We start from the raw sequence: 20,592 nt of genomic DNA, 5'->3' as shown, positions 1-20,592 counted from the left end.
AGATCTTCCTGTAGTTTTTCGGAGTCCTCGTCAGATATAATTACACGCCCTATTTTAGTGTCGTCAGCATTTTTATGTATGTTGCTGTCTACGCAGATATCTATGTCGTTATGTATACAGTATAATAAATAGTAATCGTCTAAGTACCCTGACTACTGAGCCTTGGGGTACCCCACTAGTGACGTTACCCCAATACGATTTAATGCCAATAATGCTACTCGCTCTTTCCTGTCCTGTAACCACGCACTAATCCATTTTGGAATATCTCCTCCAATTCCATGAGTCTCCACTTTTCATATTAGTCTTTCGTGGGGGACCCTGTCGAAGGCTTTGCTTTAGTCGAGGTTTACCACATAATCATGCCCGTCATCCAATGATTCGATAACAGTTGCAAAGAACGTGAATAGATTTGTCAGACATGAACGCTCACTTGTGAAGCCACGTTGGGAATCATTGATCAACTTGTGTTTCTCCAGGTGATTTCGAATAAAGTTTGAAATTATTGCTTCCAGTAATTTGCCTACAATTGATGTTAAGCTGATCGGACGGTAGTTAGAGGATAGTGATCTATCTTCCTTCTTGAAAATCGGCATTACATTCGTTATCCTCCAGGATTCTGGTACTACACCCATTTTTAAGGACATGTTAAACAACTTTGCTAAAGGCATACTAAGCTCTTCCTTGCATTCCTTTAATACTCTGGCAAATGTCTCATCGGGACCTGATGACTTCTTAGGCTTTAGTTTGTCTATTTACTTACTAACATCGTCACTAGTCACGACTATCTCGCTAAATCTCTTTTCTTCGCTATCTCTGTACAGTATAGAGTCGGTGCCTCGGGTATCATGTTTAAATTTTCGGTGGTGAAAACTGTTGAAAAATATTTTTTTCAGATTATTGCTCATTTCTCCGTCATTATCAGTTAGCTCGCCAGTATCTGACTGTATTGGTCCAATCTTTTCTCATGTTTTAGTTTGATACATTTAAAAGAATCCCTTGGGGCTTGACTTCGCCTCCCTTGCTACCTTCACTAACTCTATCAACATTAGGAGGTCTATATATTACTCCTGTGATTAATTTTTCTCTACCATCGATTAATTCTATCCAAATTGTTTCTGTATTCAGTTCAGTTTTTATTTCCTTATTTATTTCACACTTCAGATTATCCCTGATATCGATTGCTACTCCGCCTCCTTTCCTAATCTGCCCATCGGTATGGAATAATTTGCAACATGCATTTTCGTATTCAACAGGTAAACCACGGGAGTCTAACTTTATCCATGTTTCGGTGAATGCTATTATATCAATTTTTTCTGTACATACAAACGCCCTGATTTCAACCATTTTGTTTCTCATACTTCTACTGTTTGCGTAGTAGAAATTTAAGTTAGTCGTGTTATGAGTCCTCTCTTTGATGCGTTTAGGTTTTAACTCCCTGCCTAATTTAGTTTTGTCATCATTCCTAGCACTATTTCCCTGTAACCTTTCACTTTGTTTACCCACTCCCAGTGCAGTCTCCTCCACCTTCGTGCTCATATGCTCCCCTCGCAGTTTAAAGACTTTGACATCTTTTGAACTGCCCTCTCGAGAGAGCAGGCCAGGGTTGCCACCCCATCCCTAGCATAAAGGTCCCTTCTACCATATCCCTTCTACCAATATCTGTCAAGACGGTCGTTGGCATCAACTGCCCTTGACAACCATTCATTGCCAACTCTCCTTCTAGGCAGGACACCACATATAATAGGGATCCCTCCCTTCAACCTAATATGTTTGATAGCTGCCACCACCACCTCACTACCACCACCACCTCACTACCACCCCCTACCACCACCACCTCACTACCACGAGAGAGCAGGCCAGGGTTGCCACCCCATCCCTAGCATAAAGGTCCCTTCTACCATATCCCTTCTACCAATATCTGTCAAGACGGTCGTTGGCATCAACTGCCCTTGACAACCATTCATTGCCAACTCTCCTTCTAGGCAGGACACCACATATAATAGGGATCCCTCCCTTCAACCTAATATGTTTGATAGCTGCCACCACCACCTCACTACCACCACCACCTCACTTCTACCCCTACCACCACCCACCTCACTACTCACCCTACCACACCCTACCACCACCACCACCTCACTACACCCCTACCACCACCTCACACCCCCACCACCACCTCACTACCACCCCTACACCCACCACCTACCACCCCTACCACCACCACCTCCCACTACCCACCACCACCACCTCACTACCACCATCAAGGCCACTGCAAGACACACGTCAACTGGTCGCCTCAGCTCATTGAATTTTATAGTCAACTTTAACTTGGGTGTTGTGTTGTGACGGTGTTGTGACGGTGTTGTGTTGTGACGGTGTTGTGTGTTGTGATGCCAGGAAGGAGAGAGAGAGAGAGACCAGCAGGACCTTTACCTAGCCATACCTGGGGTCTCCTGTAGGGTGTTGACAACCTGTGTGTCACTCCCTGGGGTACCTTACTCCTCGTGTTGCTGCTACCATCACCACTACCAACACCACCACTACTACCACCACTACCACCAACACTACTACCACTTCAATTACAACTACCATCACCACCACTATTGCCACCACTACCACCAACACTACTACCACTTCTATTACTACTACTATCACCACTACTACCACCACTACCACCAACACTACTACCACTTCTATTACTACTACCATCACCACTACCAACACCACTACTACCACCACCACTACCACCAACACTACTACCACTTCTATTACTACTACCATCACCACCACTACCACCCCCACAAGTTGACCAGAACTCAGACTTTAAAAAAGAAAGATGGGTGGACAGACCAAAACGACTCAAGTGTACACGTGGCGAGGTCAAGTGGAGGGTGAGGGGTGCAGGGTGAGGGAGGGGTGCAGGGTGGGATGGGATGGGGTGATGGGGGTGGGTGAGGAGGTGGGGTAATGGGAGGTGGAGTGTGGGGGAGGTGGAGTGATGGGAGGTGGGTGATGGGTGAGGTGGATGTGTGGGGGGTGGGTAATGGGGGAGGGTGGAGAGGGGTGGGTGATGGGGAGGGTGGGGTGGGGAGGTGGATGTGGGGAGGTGGGTGATGGGGAGGGTGGATGATGGGAGGGTGGGTGATGAGGGGGGGGATGGGAAGGGTGGGTGGTGTGGGTGATGGAGGTGGGTAATGGGGGAGAGGGGTGGAGTAATGGGGGAGGGAATGAGACAGAAAGGTGTGGCAGGGGACAGGTGAAAGATACCCCTTCACCAGAACCACAGCCGAGATACATAAAGACCTGAGAATGAAACCCATCAACCAGCAGCTGCACACCCTGGCCAGCAGAGTCTGGCAAAAGATAGAACGATCAGAGCAAGAACTCCTTCAAAGACTCCCGCCAGATAACGGCAACAGCCATTCATGGTTCCCAAAAATTTACCAAATCTCAAAAGGTCCGTTACCACCCCTGATCTACACGGCCAGGCAATAGACAACCTCCCTAGACCAGCATCCGCCAGTAGGGTCGGCAGAATATGAAATAAGGTCCTTAAAACACCCATATATGGGACAGGGTAGAATGTCTAGTGCCTGTGTTGACAGACAATAACTAACCCATGACACAACCCTAACACACTATTAGCTTAGCGAGGCGGTCAGCCCGCCCTCTCTTACCTCTTCCTAAATTTCTTCTATTTCCGAACTATAACTTCCTTCCCTCACCTCTATTCTTCCTTCACCCCTCCTTTATCTACAAAAAAAAGGGGGGGGGGGGAAGGTAAATGAAATGAAAGGGAGAGAATAATTAGTACTTTAGAGCTGGATATTTACAAGAGGTTAAACTGACACACACACACACTACCTGTAGCGACTTTGTTGGCGCTGACATCAGGTCACAAGAATGTCTACAGACCAGCTCCCACAGTACCAGATCTATAGTTAATCTATATGTTGACTCTATGTTTCTTATGTTTCTGTATTGAAAGCTTTTGTCAACCAAGTGACCCACTCCCCGATATGTAACTTATCATCTCTGTTCATTGTATATTTTCAGCCTTCGGGCTGCCATGTTTTCTTAATAAACCATTAATTATTATTATTATTATTATTATTATTATTATTATTATTATTATTATTATTATTATTATTATTATTATTATTATTATTACTGCTACTACTACTTTGCTGTCACCTTTGTTGGTGAGTTTTCAGGTGACTAAAGAGGCCGATACGGGACCGACAGGGTCGTCCACAGATATTGTACGTGTGGGGGGCTACATCAAATGCGGGAGGGGCGGCGGCAGCGTCTTTCCGGCATTGGTGCTTGCCTGCCTCGGTATGCAGTCGGGCTAACTCAAAAGTAATGACACCACCTCGTGTGGTGATCCTCCAAGCGTTACGGTGTGGAGTAATCGTCTCCCAGGTGAGGGGGTCGATTTGGCACCTTTTCAGGTTTGTCTTAAGACTATCCTTATACCTTTTCAGTTGCCCGTCAGCATTACGCTTAATATTTGTTAGGTGACTGTAAAGTGGCTGCTTTGGCAGTCTACTGTCGTCCATGCAGGTAACATGGCCAGTCTAACATAGTTGTTCGTGAATAATGGTAGCCTCGATGCTCCTACAGTTGGTGTCAGCAAGAATACTGGCATTTGTTCTTGTCTTCCCAGCGAACTCGGAGGATGGAACGTACAGTAGACTATGTTGGTGAAAGTTTTCAAGTGCCTTGAGGTGCCTCCTCTATGTGACCCATGTCTCGCTGCCATAGAGCAGGGTGGGGAGGACCACTGTTTACACACACACACACAGGTATAAGCCCAACACAAGCACAGATAAGAGTAATAGGAACCCTGAATCATCACCACCAATATACCTGGATTATACCTCAATAAACTGGTGGGCCAGACCTACACCCGTAACACCTACACCTTTAACTTACACCCTTAACACCTACACCTTTAACCTACACCCTAAAGCTACACCCTTAACACTTACACCCTTAATAAAATAATGGTTGCCCCTCGTGTAACAAGGATGGCCGGCCCAAGGGCCACCTAGGCGTAATATTTGTTTAAGGTATAGAAGCTGTCGCCACCACAACAACCACACCCTGAGTTAAGGAGCTGCATGACCCAGTGTCAAGGAATAGTCCGAGAAGACCGGACAACTCGCCAACTGCACTGGCTAACCATTACCCCGGAATAAGATACGCAAATCGATTAACATCCAGGTCCCAATTACTGCTGGGTAGACAGAGGCAAATGGCGTAAAGAAACTTGCCCATAGTTTCAACCTGCCCGGGGATAGAACCCGGGTCCACTCGCTTGTGAGGCGAGCATGCTCACCACAGGTCACCACGCCTACACCTTTAACACCTACACCCTTAACCAACACCTTCACACCTACAACCTTAACACCACCAACTGTACTCCCACCCATATTATACAGCCCACACTCCACCCACTGTATGTCCACACTATACCCCACGCCCACCACCACACCATACTGTACCCCCCACACTCCACGCACTGTACACCCACACTATACCCCACACCCACCACCACCCACACTGTACCCCACACCCTCCACCACCCACACTGTACCCCACGCAAACAGACAGACAGACCGGCAGACAGACAGACCGACAGACAGACAGACAGAGAGTCGGCCTCCTCCCCCTTCACCCTACCTACCCCTTCACCCTACTCAACTCCCCTCTCGTGGTGATCCCCTGGGAGACTACTACCCTCTCCCTTCCCCTCACTGACCCTCTTCCCCTCACCTTCCTCCATCCCTTACTGTCTCCCCTTCACCCCTCCTCTCCCTCTCTCTTTTAGTCCCCTGTTCAATCATCTCTCCCCATCTTTCTTATTTGACAATTCCTTCCTTCCTTCCCCCACACTCCTCCTCTTCCCTTCCCATGCCTTCCTTCCTTCCTTCTTTCCTCCCTCCTTCCTTACTTCTTACCAAAAACCCTTCCATCTTCCCCAACTCTCCTTCACCATTCTACATCCTTCCTTCCTGACACCACACACCGGCTCCTACTACCACCTGAGATCCCTCGCCCGAAAATTGCTGTTCGACACCACAACTGTATCCAGCCCATACGAACACGAACTGATCGCTATAAGAACATCCCAGTCCCAACCATTGTAAAAATTATCAGTAACTTGTAATCAACCAGTGTATTCACTCCCAGTCAATCTTATTTTTTGCACTGTCACTATGTTGAAATGCCCTGTAGTTTGAGCTTCTCCCCACCTAGTTATTATATATCATATTTGTATCACATATGTTACTTGTATATTATTTGTCAATCAAGAGACCCATTCCCCAATTATGTAACTGTATATTTTCAGCCTTCCGACTGTCATGCTCTTTCAATAAACCGTTAATTATTATTATTATTATTATTATTATTATTATTATTATTATTATTATTACACACACACACAGGGAGACAATTATATCACATATACAATAACAGGTGAGGTGAGACGACAACAACAGGAAGTGTAGCATAGATAGTTTGTGGCAGTAAGAAACTAGCAAAAACATCACCACCAACACCAACAATAACACCATCACCACCAACAATAACACCATCACCACCAACAATAACACCATCACCACCAACAATAACACAATCACCACCAACAATAACACCATCACCACCAACAATAACACAATCACCACCAACAATAACACCATCACCACCAACAATAACACCATCACCACCAACAATAACACCATCACCACCAACAATAACACCATCACCACCATCAATAACACCATCACCACCAACAATAACACCACAATAACACCATCACCGCAACAATAACACCATCACACCACCAGCAATAACACCATCACCGCCAACAATAACACCATCACCACCAACAATAACACCATCACCACCAACAATAACACCATCACCACCAACAATAACACCATCACCACCAACAATAACACCATCACCGCCCAATAACACCATCACACGCATCACCACCAACAATAACACCATCACCACCAACAATAACACCATCACCACCAACAATAACACCATCACCACCAACAATAACACCATCACCACCAACAATAACACCATCACCACCAACAATAACACCATCACCACCAACAATAACACCATCACCACCAACAATAACACCATCACCACCAACAATAACACCATCACCACCATCAATAACACCATCACCACCAACAATAACACCATCGCCACCAATAATAACACCACCACCGCCAACAATAACACCAGAATCACACCCGGTAGCCAGAACCAGCAGTGCACCGCATCCCATTCATTCCCTCTCTCCTCCAATCTCCGGACAGACCAAATCAATCAATCAATCAATCAATCAATTTTACACACACACACACACACACACACACGACTACTCAGCGCTACAAGGCACCCTGGACAGGCTACAGGCATGGACTACGGAGAACAAGGTCACCATCAACCACACCAAAACCGTAGTCATGCACATCAATACCGCCACCACTCCGGCAGTCACAGTGGGTGCCCATCCTCTCCAGTTGGTGCAGTCTGCCAAACTCCTGGGTGTTACCATAGACCACAAACTGGACTGGAAGGCCCATGTAAACAACACAATCAAGGCAGCCTCGTACCGCCTCTACATGCTACGACGACTCAAGTCACTTGGGACACCCACGCCTGAGCTGAGGGCTATCTACAACGCCTTTATTCTCCCCAACTAACGTATGCGTCTTCTCTCAACTCTACCCAACAACATCAGCAAGAGAAGGTACAGAAACGAGCCTGCAGAATCATGCTCGGCGCAGACTATTCCGGCTACAACAACGCTCTCTTCACCTGGAAATGCCAACCCCAGGGACCTCCACCACCAAGCACTAGCAAGGTTTGGCAGTGGACTACTGCACCAACCTTGTCATCGCCACCTCCTGCCACCGGCAGTCCCCCGCCCACCTCGAGCAGTCCGCCACTACAACAAAATTCAGCCCATAAGAGCCCGCACTGATAGATATAAGAATAGCACCATCCCATCTATTGTTAAAATAATAAACAACTCCTGATTTATGTACTGTACAGCCCTGTAAATGTATTGAACGCATACCATTACGTCTAAATCACATGTAAGTTTGTATATTTCCAGCCACCGGCTGCAACTCTATTAATAAACCGTTTATTATCACACACACACTCAAAACTATCCATCACATAAACTAATCACTTTAGGATATATTTCCAACTATGATACAGTATTCTTCACTTCATGTTCAGTATAGACACGGCTCCACAGTACAGTAGTCTGTATTAAACAAAGCTTTGATAGTAGTTATTAGTATTGTAACAGGCAACCGATTATTTTTATTATTATTATTATTATTATTATTATTATTATTATCATCATTACTGCTACCGTTATAGCCCTAAAGAGACCAATTAAGGAACTTTGAATAATATCGTTGCTGAACAAGGAATTTGATGACGATGGTGAGTGTGGCGGGTGGCGCGTGGCTGACAGCTTTAACCTGACCCTCAACACACACACACACACACACACACACACACACACACAGAACTACCAAGATTTACATTAACATCATACAGTCATCCTCCCCCTTACCCCGCCTCCCAGGTGTGGAGAGCGGCACGGCGCCCTGAGAGGCAGGTCAGGTCCACACGGGGAAGGTCAACACCAGGTTACGTCAATGAGTTAAAGGTCCAATGGGCCCCAGTCCTAATAGGCCCTAACCTAACCTATACCATTAGCACCGGGCTCAATCTAAATGGGTTGGGTTGGGGACTGTTAAGACAGGAGCCAATCGACCCGAAGGAGGAAAAATAAAGAAAATAAGGAGTGTGGAGAGGAGAGGCGAGGAGGGAATGTAGGACGAAGGAAAAAATAGTGAGGGCCTCCATATTGACACTCGTCTTGGTGACAGAGCCTGAAGACGTGACCTGCACTGTCACGTCTGAACTACGGCGTCACCAAGGAGGGAAGGAGGAGGGGGGAGGAGGAGAGGGAGGAGGAGGAAGACTTATCCCAGGTGGACGGTCACACACACACACACACACACACACACACACACAGAATGTAGATCATGTTCACGGCTTACTTACCACACCACAGCTTATGTTCATGACGCCACCACACTTACCAGCACCACAGCTACCACCACCACCACACCTACCACCACCACAGCTACCACCACCACCACAGCTACCAGCACCACAGCTACCACCACCACCACCACAGCTACCACCAGCACCACAGCTACCACCAGCACAGCTACCACCACACCTACCACCACCACCACACACCTACCACAACCACCACACACGTGCCACTGCTTACTGTTACCACACCTACCACCATGTAGTGTTTGATGGTGATGATAGTGGTGTAGTGTTTGGTGGTGATGGTGTAGTGTTTGGTGGTGATGATGGTGGTGTAGTGTTTGGTGGTGGTGATGGTGGTGTAGTGTTTGGTGGTGATGATGGTGGTGCAGTGTTTGATGGTGATGGTGCTGTAGTGAGGGTGAGTGACACACCATCGGCAGGAGGACTGTTTACACATGGAAGACACAAAATTCCCTCTCACCCTGTGTTGTCCAATGGAAATCTAGAGGTAAGAAAAACAACGCCACAGATAAAGCATTCATAGGGCCAGCAGACGCAGGAGATACCCTGACCAACGTGACACACAAATACTAACACAAACAAACACTAATACTAACAAACACTAATACTAACACAAACAATACTCACCAACTACCATGAGTGAGAATTCGAAGCCTCGTTTAACAGCCTTCCGATACACTTGGTTGGGCAGATTAGCGAAGCCAACGTAGCCGTCCACCTCCCTCGGCCTCCTCTCCTTCACTAACTCCTTCACCAGCTTGTTCTGAGGACATAATAGTGAGTTAGTTAAGCGCGTCGTGTACTCTTTTTTTACATGTATTATTTAGTTCGTCACACATTCACTATAATAACTGTCCAGGGACTTTAAGGAATTTTTATTAGTGGGCCACTTTAAAAAAAGGGGCACATATATCTAAAAGGGGCAGACTCCAAGTACTGTACCTGGCATTTATATTAAAAGATAGTAGTTAGAGTAGCCGATAATTATAGAAAAATCAAAGGAATTTAAGGAAACACAGTACAGTAGATGCAAAAATGGTAATTTCTATTAAATAAAACTGCGTAGTACCATATACCAGGTAATATTTATTGAAAAAGACAAACATTTCATACATACTGCTATACTGTAACTCAGCATTGACAAAAATTGTGAAAATATAAGGGCTAATACTGTAGGTACAAAACATTTTTGTGGAATGTAGATGGAAGCATGTGGTAGTTATGTAATATTTCATACTAGATAATAACTATCTTAAAATGAACCACCAGTGAAGAATTTGACAGCCAATTTTCTTGTTTGATAGGCTTCTGTTGGCTCCCTATATCTGCGTTCTTTCTTCAGAATTTCTGCCACTGCAAATCGTGGATCATAATCTGCCATGCCACAATTAAACGTGCATTTTTTGTAGATTCTTCCATGTTTGATCATCTGTCATCATATACAGCGTTGTGAAGTGAAACTATCCGGTCTGTTTGCATACTGTGTGGAGACCATGGAGGTATAATAAGGGTGGAGGCGGCATCCGCTCAGAAGTGAGGTCACTATCAGCTGCCGACGGCCATACTGTCATGATTGTTTATCAGACCACAGCTTACAGCCCAGAGAATTACGACACATATAGCAGGGAGTACTGTTCATGCCTCGTGGTACACACACCCTGGGTCAGGACCTAAGGGACCTGACCCCGGCCACTAATTACTTGAGTTAGCGGGTGACTTGACCAAACCACACCTGGCCAAGACACACCCGGGCATGACCACGCACCTGGGCAAACACAGCTGTCCAGATCTAACCAGTTTAGTGTTAATTGGCAGGGGTCAATCGCCTGCAGTCCCGTCCACGGGCCCTGATTATTCTCATTCGCCTCATTGAGATTCTAGCGGTCTAGCCTCTCTCATTCGGGCCGTCATTCTGTTCATTCACCGAGTCTAGCGGTCTAGCCTCTCTCATTCGGGCCGTCATTCTGTTCATTCACCGAGTCACGCAGCGTCTATTAATGGGTCGATTAATAGCTCTACGGGCAAATCACCCTACTACATTGTCTATGGCACAGACAAACGTCTGCCTTATGATGTACTCACAGACAAGCCAAGCCCTGTTTATAATATGGATGATTTCGCGGCAAAACAAATCCATGTATTTGCGGATATTCATGGCCAAGTAAGAACACATTTAGCAGCGTCACGTGCTGAAATGATTGTGAAGCAACATAAACAAGCTAAACCTGTCGTGTTACAGATAGGCGATGCTGTTATGGTAAGAGAAACTGAATGGAACTCCAAGCTTTCGGCTAAATTTTCGGGTCCATTCCGCATTATCGCCAAAGAAGCGGGCAACAAATTAAAAATTTGGAAGCCTAATGCACAGATCGCAGATGTCGTGCATGAGGATCGGCTTAAGAAGACCCATGAACATTTATTACCCACAGATGGTAATAATGTTATAGACAGTACAGAAGCAGAGTGCTTAATGAATATTGTATGAAACTTAGTTCTGCAAGCAAACAATAAACGAATAAAAATTGTGTATGGAATGGCTAGGATCATGAGGGTGCTGCTCCTACTGCTCTGTGGCACCGTTGTGTTGACAGATATGTCCACAGAAGTCCTCAAGCCAGGTGCGCTTGTTGCTCCCCTTGGACGCGTTTTCAGTGTAGAGGACGTGGTGAACATATAGTATATAAGGATTGTTTAATTTGGTGGGTCTTATCAATAGCACTCTGTTTGGCACAGCAACTGCCGATGATGTAGCTAAGTTAGGGGACCGCATGAACATTGAACTAATCGACAGCATCGTGGATGCAGGATTAGGGCGGGTGAATGCAAAGCTTGTGCCTGTGAAGACTCTTCTTGAAGCATTGCAGATTGCCAAGTTGAAGTATCATTTAACTCCAACTTTCAAGGATCATGAGATGGAATACTATTATCCTCTGTTGGAGTCAACTCTCGCGCACAATGCTATCCTTATCCACATACCTGTGCTAAAGCAGCATAAATTTAATGCATGGCTTTTAATCCTTCCCTTGGTATGTAAATAACACACTGTATACTCTTGATAGGCCAAAAGAACTTTTGCTTGTAGATGAAGAATATTCCTTGTTAGCATTAGATAATCCTAGGGTATTATCGCGGTGTAAGTCGTCATATTTACAATTACACGTATGTCCAGCCTATGTCTTCGCATTATTCCTGCTGCAGAAGGGATATGTGAATTAGCAGTCATACAAACTAATGTATGCACAGCGCTCACACAATGTAGATATAGGCCAGTTTGTGTAAAAACTATGTTTCATGCTCATCTGCATATTGTGCAGTACTTTTTCTTTCCTAATTAGACTACTGTCATTTTAAATGCCACAATGTTGGTAAGCAGTTAGTTGTGAAAGGTTGTTATAATGCTCCGGATTACACTTATGGGGGTACACTAAAGGTACAGCAATACACTTATGAGGGTACATGACTACAGGTACAGCAATACACTGATGAGGGTACACTACAGGTACAGTGATTGTCTTATGAGGGGACACTACAGGTACAGTGATTGTCTTATAAGGGTGCAGGTACAGCAATCGTCAAACAGGGGTACAGGTATAGTAATTTATTTATAAGGGTACACGATTGCAGGTACAGTACTCTAACAGGACTAGAGGTACGGTAAACATGGTACAGTAAGGTACAGTACTCTAACAGGACTAAAGGTACAGTAAACATGGTACAGTACTCTAACAGGACTAGAGGTACAGTAAACATGGTAGAGTAAAGTACAGTACTCTAACAGGACTAGAGGTACGGTAAACATGGTACAGTAAGGTACAGTACTCTAACAGGACTAAAGGTACAGTAAACATGGTACAGTACTCTAACAGGACTAGAGGTACAGTAAACATGGTAGAGTAAAGTACAGTACTCTAACAGGACTAGAGGTACAGTAAACATGGTACAGTAAGGTACAGTTAAAGAAGCAATAACAAGTAAGTTAAGGTTCCTAAAGCTAGACACAGCAGCAGGAGCCTTGGGGTGTAGCGGCTGATACACTGACGACTTCACACTTACCTTGTGAACGTGTGTCACCCAGCGGGAAGTTGTACGTAACTCGCATACATACATACATACATACATACATACATACATACATACATACACACACTCACTGTAGGTAAGTTTTTTAACCATTTATACACTGAGTAAACAAACATACACAAACACACACACTCGAGTATTTCCTTCCACCCTGTTATCTCTGAAGACTTACACAGCGGGTTACGTTACATACACACAGAGTAACACTACGGCAAACAGCTGTAGATAAAGCCACACTATGGGGACACACCTTCTACCACACCCCCCCGGCCACACCTGCACCACAAAGGTAATATTTGGCTCACTGTTAAACTTGGTACGGCTGATCAGGTATTTTCCCCCAAGATCCACGATTAAAATATTTGGGTGAAAATCTCCTGCCTATTGCCTTGGTAACTGTCCGCGCCCAATGATAAGAGACATTAGGTTATATTTTGTAGGTGTTAAAGAAAAAGATTATTTAAGACAGTTTCCAGCGATGGCAAGATTAGAATTAAACAGTAGGCCTATTACCGTCCCATGTGAGCCTATTACCGTCCCATGTGAGCCTATTAATGTCCCATGTGAGTCTATTACTGTCCCATGTGAGCCTATTACCGTCCCATGTGAGCCTATTACCGTCCCATGTGAGCCTATCACTGTCCCATGTGAGCCTATCACTGTCCCATGTGAGCCTATTACTGTCCCATGTGAGCCTATCACTGTCCCATGTGAGGTAGACTCGCCAACACCCATTGGCATGTGAGTCACAACTTCAATATTTACTCTGCCACGTCGTGTGTGTCAGCCCGTGCATCATTGACCACATTATCATCATAACTACAATGACTCGACCCGTGTCTGATACATTATACTATTAAAGATATAATGAGGTGAGAAGTGAGGGAAAGGAAGGAGGGAGAGAGGCGAAGGGGGGAACGAGCAGAAACAAGAATGGGGTGAAGGAGGGAGGGAGGGAGGTGTCCAAAAGTGAGTCACCTACACACATGGTCAGAAAGGCAGGTTACGTCATCAAGCCATTATTCACTGGACACACCTCACCAGGTATTTCCTCGTAACACACACACACACACACACACACACACACACACACACACACACACACCGCATAAAAAATATATGAACGTATATAATAACAATAATAATAATAATAATAATAATAATAATAATAACAATAATAATAATAATAATAATAATATTACTATCATCATGACTACTACTCAGTACCAACAACTGTAGCACCAAGTTTTCCCACACCAGACGCAGTACAGTAAGGCAGCTCCTGACATATCCTGTTACACTAGCTTACTGTTACGTTATGTTTATATTATTTATATATCATTTCCCAGGACCTCACTAGACGGATGCGGGGGTCATACAGGATGGTGGAGGGGTTTCACCATCTGGCCTCTACTGCTGTGTTGTTTTCTATACCATGTTTACTATACCATGTCCTGTTATGTGCAGTACAGTACAGTATTCTTGATTATTATTATTATTACCCTGGCCGCACCTTTAGGTCAGGGCATACTCGTATCCTCACACAAATGTCCAAACGAGTGAGTAAAGTTTGCAACTCGCACTATATTCTAATCACATCTAAATACAATCGTTCAAATTTTATCCTAGGGTGGAGACGGTATCCCTCCCTAGCGGTCCAACGAATTACCCAAAAGTAGCCAAAAGTATATTCAATCAGGGTAAAATCTTAACGAATATATGTTTTACATCAATAAAACCTGATTAATAATGTTTTCATTGAAATGTAGTCAAAATAATGAAATAATAAACAGCGAAAAATGTTAAATTCCAAAGAGTCACCTATCCAAAATGGAGATATAATTACCGATGTTTCTGTTACTTTGGGGTATTTAACATAGCCGTAGGATTTACTTTTCGTTGGGTTAGGTTAGGTTGGGTTAGGTTAGGTTAGGTTGGAGTTGGCGAAATGATCAAGATGGATCTGAGTTACCTCCTTGTTACGAACTCTTTGGAATTTAGCGCTCGCCAATACTGAAAGTTTTCGCTGTTTATTATTTCATCTTACAAATTATTTTTACAATATTACACTTAAAATATTATTAGACATGTTTTGTGTATGTATAACAGATATTCGTTAAGATTTTACCCTGATTTAATATACTTTTGAGTACTTTTGGGTACATTTTGGGTACTTTTGGGTACTTTTGGGTACATTTTAGGTACTTTTGGGTAATTCGTTGGACCCCTCCTAGTGAGTCGTGTATCAGGTATTAGTAACTCAGCTGAGAGCACCACCCGCCCGTGCTGTCCGCCCATCTCCCGATATTAGCGTCGGGACTCCGGCCTTGATGTTAGCGGCCCTGACTCCACAACGGGCTGGCGGCTTAGCACTAATCTTTGTGAGTTTGATCAATATGAGATAAGATTTTGAAGCATAACGTGCCAAACTAAATCAAGTGTTGCCAAGGAAACGGTTCGCACGATAATGGCATATCCGGTGTTTGAAGATTAAAGAAAACGATGATATGAGACAGTCTCCAGCGGGGACTACATTAATGTACAGTATCAGGTCCCTAGTCCCATATTTATCCTGCTATAGTAAAGGTTTGCGGGCAGGGTTTGTAGTCCTCTTGTATGATCTTTAATTATCATCATCATCATCATCATCATCATCATCATCATCATCATCATTATTACCAACTCCTCCCCACGATATATGTGTGTGTGTGTGTGATGCTGACTGGAATTTCAACTCCCAAACAGCCACCTACCTCACACTCAACTATACACCTCTTGGCCCCCACCCTCCCCCCCTCCCCACCAAACCTCATAAATTGACCTAAATGACTCATAGATCGCTCATGACCCTGTTTAAGTCTTCATTACTCACCCCATCATTTCCTGGGACACCCTACACCCTGGGACACACACCTACACCCTGGGACTCCCTACACCTGGGACACACCTACACCTGGGACACACCTACACCCTGGGACACACACTACACCCTGGGACACACCTACACCCTGGGACTCACCACCTGGGACTCCCCTACACCTGGGACTCACCTACACCCTGGGACTCACCTACCTGGGACTCCCCACACCTGGGACTCACACTGGGACTCCCCACCATGTCACAGAGCTCGGTGAAGACAGGATATATACGACTAAGTTATCTTGAGAATGTGATCCTAACAGGCATGGATGTGTGTGTGTGTGTGTGTGTGTGTGTGAACATAAGTAACTGCCAGTGTTGTTCAGACGTGTGGGTAGGTGAGGACGGCCGCCGCTCGTAATCAATATCATAATTATAGAAGCGGAGTAACTAACCTTCACTCTCTCCTCTCAGTTCACCCTCTACAGTACCACAGCTACTCCCATTAACATGATATAAACTTATAACTCAGTGATGAGGCGACGTCATATGATAAATGTGTGAAGGTGGGTCCCAGAGTTAGGTGGATACAGTACACTAAACCTTGGGTACACAGTGACCGACGCTGTACCCACCTTGTAACGTTAGGTGCTAGGAGTACCCAGGGATCGAACCAACAACCTCTTGGACAGGAGGTGAGCGTTGTGTCCACTCTATCACCGCACAGACAAATAACTCTGGTCGAGTAAGCTTACTGTTACTATTGTGTAGCTCCACTCAGTAGTGTACTGTTTGTCCCTACACTTTGTGACGCCTGTAACCCACAGCAATGTGACAGAAATAGACAGATTTACAGATAAGGAACGTCACGATAGACAGCCATTAGACAGATATAATTATGGAGTGTCCTGCTCCACAACACAACCACCTTACTGCATTGTACTGCTCTGCCCTCTTGTTCCAGCTTAACACAACACATGTTCTATTGCTTCCCTGATCATATTTATATTTTGAATTCCACTGTAAATTATGAATATACTTATAATATAAATGCAACAAATAAATAAAAAATCAATATTGAAGTGATAACCGTGGTAACATTATGAGATGTTCTTATTACCACCATGCTATTGTACTATTCCAGATGATACTAAATGTTACATAATACTTCCTTGAGATAAATGTATAGTATATATCAGGTGCCTAAAAGAGAGCTCAGGTTCTCAACTGTCTCAGCCATGTTAATATTGTTATTATTATCCACTCTGTATCTGTGTTTTCTGGCTAAATAAACTGTTTCAATACTGTACTGTAGGTCATCTTATCACAGCAGTCTTGAGGAGAGCCACGACACCACTCCCACCCCCCTTGTGGTGGTGTGGCTGCCACACCATGAGGTGGCTGCCGCACCCCCCTGAGGTGTGGCTCCCTCACCTGTGGTGGTGTGGCTCCCTCACCCCCCTATGGTGGTGGCTCCTCACCCCGTGTGTGGTGTGGCTCCTCCCCCCGTGTGGTGGTGTGGCTCCTTACCCCCGTGTGTGGTGTGGCTCCTTACCCCCCGTGTGGTGGTGTGGCTCCCTCACCCCCGTGTGGTGGTGTGGCTCCCCACCCCCTGTGGTGTGTGGCTCCCTCCCCCGTGTGGTGGTGTGGCCTCCCTTACCCCCGTGTGGTGGTGTGGCTCCTCACCCCCGTGTGGTGGTGTGGCCTCCTCACCCCCGTGTGGTGAGTGTGGCTCCTCACCCCCGTGTGGTGGTGTGGCCCTCCTACCCCCGTGTGGTGGTGGCCTCCCTCCCCCGTGTGGTGGTGTGGCTCCTCACCCCCCGTATGGTGGTGTGGCCTCCTCACCCCCTATGGTGGTGTGGCTCCTCACCCCCCTGTGGTGGTGTGGCCTCCCCACCCCCGTGGTGGTGTGGTTCCCTCACCCCGTGTGGTGGTGTGGCTCCTCTACCCCCCGTGTGGTAGTGTGGCTCCCTCACCCCCGTGTGGTGGTGTGGCTCCTCACCCCCGTGTGGTGGTGTGGCCTCCCTCACCCCCGTGTGGTGGTGTGGCTCCTCACCCCCGTGTGGTGGTGTGGCCTCCCTCACCCCCGTGTGGTGGTGTGGCTCCTTCACCCCCGTGTGGTGGTGTGGCCTCCTCACCCCCGTGTGGTGGTGTGGCTCCCTTACCCCGTGTGTGGTGTGGCTCCTTACCCCCCGTGTGGGTGGTGTGACCTCCCTTACTGTGTGGTGGTGTGGCTCATCCCCCCCGTGTGGTGGTGTGGCTCCCTCACCCCGTGTGGTGGTGTGGCCTCCCTTACCCCCGTGTGGTGGTGTGGCCCCCTCACCCCCGTGTGGTGGTGTGGCCCCCTCACCCCGTGTGGTGGTGGCCCCCTCACCCCGTGTGGTGTGGCCCCTCACCCCCGTGTGGTGGTGTGGCCCCTCACCCCCGTGTGTGGTGTGGCCCCTCACCCCCCGTGTGGTGGTGTGGCCTCACCCCCGTGTGGTGTGTGGCCCTCACCCCCTGTGGTGGTGTGGCCCCTCACCCCCGTGTGGTGGTGTGGCCCCCTCACCCCCGTGTGGTGGTGTGGCCCCTCACCCCGTGTGTGGTGGTGTGGCCCCTCACCCCCGTGTGGTGGTGGCCTCACCCCGTGTGGTGGTGTGGCCCCTTCACCCCCGTGTGGTGGTGTGGCCCCCTCACCCCCGTGTGGTGGTGTGGCTCCTCACCCCCGTGTGTGGTGGTGTGGCCTCCTCACCCCCCGTGTGGTGGTGTGGCCTCACCCCTGGTGGTGTGGCCCTTCACCCCGTGTGGTGGTGTGGCCCCCTCTCCCCCCGTGTGGTGGTGTGGCTCCCTCACCCCCGTGTGTGGTGTGGCCTCACCCCGTGTGGTGGTGGTGTGGCCCCCTCACCCCCGTGTGGTGGTGGTGTGGCCCCCTCACCCCCCGTGTGGTGGTGGTGTGGCCCCTCACCCCCATGTGGTGGTGGTGTGGCCCCTCACCCCGTGTGGTGGTGGTGTGGCCCCCCTCACCCCCGTGTGGTGGTGTGGCCCCCCTCACCCCCGTGTGGTGGTGTGGCCCTCACCCCCGTGTGGTGGTGGTGTGGCCCCCCTCACCCCGTGTGGTGGTGGCCCCTCACCCCCGTGTGGTGGTGGTGTGCCCCTCACCCCCGTGTGGTGGTGGTGTGGCCCCCCTCACCCCGTGTGGTGTGGTGTGGCCCCTCACCCCCTGTGGTGGTGGTGTGGCCCCTCACCCCCGTGTGGGTGGTGTGGCCCCCTCACCCCCGTGTGGTGGTGGTGTGGCCCCTCACCCCGTGTGGTGGTGTGGCCCCCTCACCCCCGTGTGGTGGTGTGGCCCCTCACCCCGTGTGGTGGTGTGGCCCCCTCACCCCGTGTGGTGGTGTGGCCCCTCACCCCCGTGTGGTGGTGTGGCCCCTCACCCCCGTGTGGTGGTGTGGCCCCCTCACCCCCGTGTGGTGGTGGCCCCTCACCCCCGTGTGGTGGTGTGGCCCCTCACCCCCGTGTGGTGGTGTGGCCCCTCACCCCCGTGTGGTGGTGTGGCCCCTCACCCCCGTGTGGTGTGGCCCCTCACCCCGTGTGGTGGTGTGGCCCCTCACCCCCGTGTGGTGTGTCCCTCACCCCGTGTGGTGGTGTGGCCCCTCACCCCGTGTGGTGTGGCCCCCTCACCCCGTGTGGTGGTGTGCCCCCCCTCACCCCGTGTGGTGGTGTGGCCCCTCACCCCCGTGTGGTGGTGTGGCCCCTCACCCCGTGTGGTGGTGTGGCCCCTCACCCCGTGTGGTGGTGTGGCTCCCTCACCCCGTGTGGTGGTATGGCCCCTCACCCCCGTGTGGTGGTGTCGCCCCTCACCCCGTGTGGTGGTGTGGCCCCTCACCCCCGTGTGGTGGTGTGGCTCCTCACCCCAGTGATAGGACTTAGGGGCCTAATACAGCTGGGTGGGGTCTATTAGGACTGAATGGGGCCACGAGGGTTGGGAAGGGACACTCGGGCTGGGTGAGGTCGCTAGAGATATTTGGGACCACTAGGGCAGAAGACCTGAGAGGACCTGGTCCTCATTTTACAGTGTTTCAAAGGACCCTCAGAGGCACTTGAGGTAAAATTGACTTGAGAACCATGTAAGCGTCTCACACAATAGTTTATCAAGTGTTCGTATTACAACATATTACTGATCAAGTGGCGGTAACTGGCAGATTAAAACTGTTAAAAAAAACTCAGCTGTAAGTGTATTGTGTGTTGCAGTTAATATATAAGTGTACTACAACCTGTGTGTGTGTGTTAGCCTGATACACCCCCTACCTCCAGGTCCTCAGTCACGTGTAGTATTCAACAAGTTTACCTTATGTGAGTCACACTCCTGCCTGAGACTGGTAGGGCGACGACAGACAGACAGACGAACACAGATACAGACAGACAGACGCACGCACGCACACACACAGACAGACAGACACAGACAGATAGACACACACAGACAGACAGACGAACACAGACGCGCACACACACACACAGAGACAGACAGACAGA

The 20,592-nt window shown here is 48.0% G+C and overlaps 1 protein-coding gene across 5 annotated transcripts in view; it reads right to left on the bottom strand.

Moving 5' to 3' along the window:
• LOC121861193 (septin-7-like) overlaps nucleotides 1-20,592 on the bottom strand; it is a 63,024-nt gene that overhangs the window by 34,169 nt on the left and 8,263 nt on the right. For all 5 annotated transcript variants that reach the window (XM_042358778.1, XM_042358779.1, XM_042358781.1 and 2 more), the window contains exon 2: nucleotides 9,772-9,907. In XM_042358778.1, the coding sequence (XP_042214712.1) occupies nucleotides 9,772-9,907 (136 nt within the window). The remainder of the gene's footprint in view (nucleotides 1-9,771; nucleotides 9,908-20,592) is intronic.

The sequence above is a fragment of the Homarus americanus genome, unplaced genomic scaffold (genome assembly GCF_018991925.1).
Source record: "Homarus americanus isolate GMGI-L3 unplaced genomic scaffold, GMGI_Hamer_2.0 scaffold21314, whole genome shotgun sequence".
NCBI classification, from domain to species: Eukaryota; Metazoa; Arthropoda; class Malacostraca; order Decapoda; family Nephropidae; genus Homarus; species Homarus americanus.
This window is presented reverse-complemented; position numbering and strand designations above follow the sequence as displayed.